The sequence below is a fragment of the Polypterus senegalus genome, chromosome 1, assembly GCF_016835505.1.
Source record: "Polypterus senegalus isolate Bchr_013 chromosome 1, ASM1683550v1, whole genome shotgun sequence".
Taxonomy (NCBI): domain Eukaryota; kingdom Metazoa; phylum Chordata; class Cladistia; order Polypteriformes; family Polypteridae; genus Polypterus; species Polypterus senegalus.
Window position 1 is genome coordinate 269809203 of NC_053154.1, and position 5000 is coordinate 269814202.

Genomic DNA, 5000 nt, shown 5'->3' on the forward strand with positions numbered 1-5000 from the left:
AATCAGTGCTCACCATCAGTAAATCTTCCTTCTCAGGAGTTTATTAGAGGATTGAAACTAGAGACAAATTGACTCTGGATTTTAATTGAGTGTGTTGTTCTAAGGCATTTTTCTCTGGCTACCCCAGTTGTTCCCGTTGAATTTGAACTCTGAATTAGTCCAGTGTTGGGACCGTGCATGGTGACTGCCCGGCTTGGGGTTGTTTGCCGCCTTTTGCTCGATTCTGCTCTCATGCATTTTGACCCTCGACAACTCTAAAGAGGATTAAGCTGGTCAGAAAATAAATGGAAGAGGACAGATCAATGAACAAATTTTGTTGTAAAGTGTACTTTTATTAATTGTTACTCCTCTGCTCTGATGTTAATTTAGCTCTGTAATTCTCCAGCTACTTCTGTTATAGAGAACTTTTTCCTCTTGATATATCCAAACTGGCTTTGTGCAAACAGATTAGATCAATAGGCTAAGCATGGAAAATGCGCATCATAAAATGTTTCCATTCAAAGCAAATTGAGTGGTCCATGTTTTATTATGGATGCATTTCAGAGGTGATTAGATATACTCTGAGATATAAAACATTAATTAGTTTTTAAATGTTTAATAAATGACACACTTCAGAAATGTGTGTTGCTTATTTAAAGAAGATTCCAAATAAAACATCCATTTAAAATGAATTAAGGTTTATTGGGGACAAAAAAATATTACAGTATATTTTAATCAGATCAAACCAATTTTGCATGTTGCTTGAATATTTTCAAATTGAAATTGAAAGTCAGTAAAATTTCCCCAGGATTTAAGATTATTTTAAACATCTGTGGATGTTCATATTTCCGCACATTGTCACTTGTTTTGTAATATTGATCAATTTAAGTTTTAATTGAGAGGAAAATGTTTCAAGAGAGTATTTTAAGCATTTAACTACAGAGTATTGATTAAAGCACGGAATGAGTAATTTCGCTTAGCTGTTAACAGGAATGGCGCACACAGTATAGGCTGAGTAAAGGACTGCGTTCAGTGAAAACTTTTATCTCTCTTTCTCAAAGAGGGCAATTGTCATTAAGGCAAAGTAGTACAATCATTAAAATGGCCATAGCAGATCAGTTTATGGCCGTGTTCTGCAGCTCGCTTGAATTCTGGGCTAATTGGGGCCTTTTGGTGATTAAAGAACTAAGCTGGCAATGTGAAAAGGCATGCCTGTCAAAGCAGCTCGAAGGTGAGTTACTGTAGAGTCTACGGAGGAGAGAGTCCGCTAGGGTGAGGGAAGATATGGACCACAACAGCAAAAGGACACTTCTCCAGAGGTACCTGAGAAGGTTCTAAGAGCTAAGAGAATTTTAAAGGACAATACTGAGATGCTCCTAAAGAGGTTGACCCAAACAGGTCTTTTTTACTTTCACATTAATAGCCTACGTAATAAGTAACGCTGCTGTGTAGGGGTTTGTTGTTAGTACTGCTGCCTCACCATCACAGGGATATTGATTCTTGTCTTGTCTGCTGCCTGTGAGGATTTAGCAATTTCTCCAGACTTCTGTGTATATTTTCTTGATAGGCACCCTGATTCCTCTCATATTTTAAAGACACACGTACAAGCCATTATTGTATTTTTAAATGTACACTGCCTGAATTGGAATGTATGAATGTATCCTGCGATGGACTGGAAACACATTCACACTCTTTAAAGTAATGGTTCTACAATGGCACTTTACTGGGTTGTCTGGTTCCTCGTAGATCCATTGCTTGACCAAGAACCATTTATCTGTGAAAGGTTCACTGCATGTGAAATTGGTCCTTTTGGCTTTGAAACATTCCTAATAAAACAGAAACCTTTAACATCTATTAGGCTAACTAGAAGGATACTGATGGATTAAGAAAACCTAAACCTAGCCTGTGTGAATACATGCAGTAAGAGTCCTTTGAAAAAGCACACCGGTATTGCACAAATCTAGAATCAACTATTTGTGTTTGTTAATGGAATTTTATCAATCTAAATTCCAAAACCTTAATGTGCAAGGTTCTTTTATGAACCAAAAATGGTTCCTCTATGGCATCACTTCAAAGAACCACAAAAAGTAAAGGTGCCTGAGATGTTCTGTGGTAAAAGTAAAGGTGCCTGAGAGGTTCTACGGAGCGATACCATAGGGGAACCATTTTTGGTTCCTGAAAGACCTATCCACGTGAAGGTTCCAGAAGGAATCTTTATTTATTTAGATCCATAACAGGCTCCATACAGTCAATAACAATGAATAGATTCTTGCCTGAAGAAGGGGCCTGAGTTGCCTCGAAAGCTTGCATACTGTAATCTTTTTAGTTAGCCAATAAAAGGTGTCATTTTGCTTGGCTTTTCTCTACATTCATAATGGCTAACACGGTACAACAACCTAGTACTACAATGAATAGATGGTAAGTTTGTGAAATGCCAATGAGGTCTTGATTTTAAAAGAACTCTTGCTGCATACAATATCATAGGCTAAGTCCAGGTTTTCTTAATCTGTTAGTGGTCTTCTACATAGCCTACCATACATTAAAGATTTCATTTTTTTTTTTTGTACATAACAGAACGTTTTTCAAAGTAGAAAGAACCAACTTCATATGCAAAGAACCCTTTCCAAAATGAAATGGTGCTTTGTCAAGCAATGGTGCTTACAAGGAACTTCACTACCCAGTAAAGAACCATGAAGTGACATTAAAGAACTCATATTTTTAAGAGTGCAGTGTAGATTCCTCTCTTATGGCCGATGCTGTTGGCTTTGGCTGCAATGCATCACAACCACATATTTTACTAAGCAGGTCCCAAAATGGGTGAGCGGGAGCGATTGTAGGGGAGTGGGCTCTTTGTTACAACTAATTGAATTAGAAAATTTGTGTGGTTAACATTTATAAACCCTCAATTTAGTAATTACCATTATGAAAGCAGAGGCATCAGGCTCAGCTTGGTAGCATCTGCTAAAAAAGGAATAATCTGATTTTGTCAGAGTTAATAAGATAACTGGAAGCTGCAATCATTATTGGCCTAATTTTCATTACAACTTTGTTTCATAGTGACTGGGTGAAAAAAACAAAAAGGAAAAAAAAAAAAAAAAAGCATTCACTGCTAAAAATGACGCCAAAGATCCTGTCACAAGTACACATGTGGCAGGTGGGAATTATTACTTTGAACAAAACGCTTGTTCTTAATGCTATGTTGACAGTGAATAATACTGATGATATTATTAATGGAATGTCAGTACTAATGTCAGGCCACAACTGTAAATATAATGTAACGTTCTGGTGCAGTAAGAAATTGTGAAAAATTAATCAACTGAATTAATAATTTTCTAACTTGAATTTAATTGGACATTTTTTTTCACTTAATTTAATATTCCGTACCTATTAGTACTTTTGCAGAATCTGGGAATTTCAGAACCATTATTTTAGTATTGTAGACCTACTATATCAATGCTTATTCAGCTTTCAGAATTGATTGTAGATGAGTTTTGGTTCAGGTTATGTGAACATGTCATTATGAGCTGGAGCTGCCTCCTGGATCCAGCGTGCGAGGTTTAAATATCTTGCCTAGTTATCGTCTATATAACATTTTAGCATGTGTACATGACGGTCATTCTCTGCATATTCTGGTTCTCCTCTTACAGCCCATATAATTGTATATTATGTTAGATGGGCAAATCGAAATTGGTTCTATATAAGTGTGGGTGTTCTTTAATGAAGTCGCTCCCGATCCATGAAGATTTCTGCCTTGCACCCTGTGCTGCCAAGTTAAGTCCCCCCAAGGATGCTCTAAAACTAGATTCAGCTAGTTTGACAACGGTATGTTATTATCACTGGTTTAAATTGATCTTTTTTTTTGGTCAGTATAAATTAGTAATGAAACAAATACATATTTGTTGAAGATAAATGATTGCATTTTTAATATCTGAAGAGCTGTCCTTTCACCTTCCAACTCTGTTAATGTGTACTTTAAATTAAAAAAAGTAAGAATTAGTGTAAGCATCTCTATTTCATAAGAAATGTAATGATTTATTTCATGGGGTAGAAACAGGAATAGTTAAATTGATTGAATTGTTGAAATGTTTAAAGTCTAAATATTCTTGATTGTAATGGACAAAAAAATCATAAAATTGCATCATAGTCATAATAACTAAACTTGAAATAGTTTAAAATGATAACCCACATGCCTATGTTTAAAATTTGTCATTTTGAACCTTCAGGGAGTGGCTCTTAGAGGGCTAGGACCACCTGTATAAAGAATCACATTTCAAAAACAGTATCATATTCGTGATCACCAGTATAAAATGATACACCATATTCCTAACTATCCCCATTTTTTCATCGTTTTGTGAAAAACAGAAACTTTGTCCCCTCCTATCCTATTAGGGGGTGAACCCATGGGGTTGGTTGAGATGACAGATACAAGTTTTACGTCCTTCTGATCATTTTTATTGCTGGCACCTATCGGTTAACTCTTTATCATAAGGGCATACGTTCCAGCACAAGATATGGTCCAAACATGGCCTACAAATGAGGGGTTTTTGGATCTAGAGGACCAAAAATAGAGAGGGATCCCAAAAATTCTCTATCTATCATAATCAGACATCAAGATGAGTCAAACAGTATATCATGTCGGGGGATAAACTTGTAGCAGGGAGTCAGGAAGCACCACAAGGTCTTATGAACACAGTATGTTGCCTTAAAGCAAAGTAATATCTATTTGTTATTTTCTATGCTTATGTAAGAACCTACCGGTTTTCTTTATATAAGTGATGATTGTAATGTTCTTTGCATTTTTTTAGGAAGTCCACTTTGTTCTTGCTGTGTGCCAGATCCAATGGGGCTTTCCTTCTTGCCCACTTATGGGTGCCAGAGTAACAGGACTGCAAGTGTGGCCGCCCTTCGGATGAAGGCAAGGGAACACTCCGAGGCTGTGCTCCAGTCAGCGAACCTCCTTCCATCTACAAGCAGCAGCCCAGCTCCTGGCACCAAACCAGGAACGCAAGAAGGCAATTCAG

At 36.8% G+C, this 5000-nt stretch overlaps 1 protein-coding gene across 1 annotated transcript in view; it reads left to right on the forward strand.

Moving 5' to 3' along the window:
• Positions 1-5000, forward strand: part of drgx (dorsal root ganglia homeobox) — an 11783-nt gene that overhangs the window by 6534 nt on the left and 249 nt on the right. Inside the window, exon 7 of the mRNA XM_039773840.1 lies at positions 4785-5000. This exon is cut by the window's right edge and continues 249 nt beyond it. Within this exon, the coding sequence (XP_039629774.1) occupies positions 4785-5000 (216 nt within the window). The remainder of the gene's footprint in view (positions 1-4784) is intronic.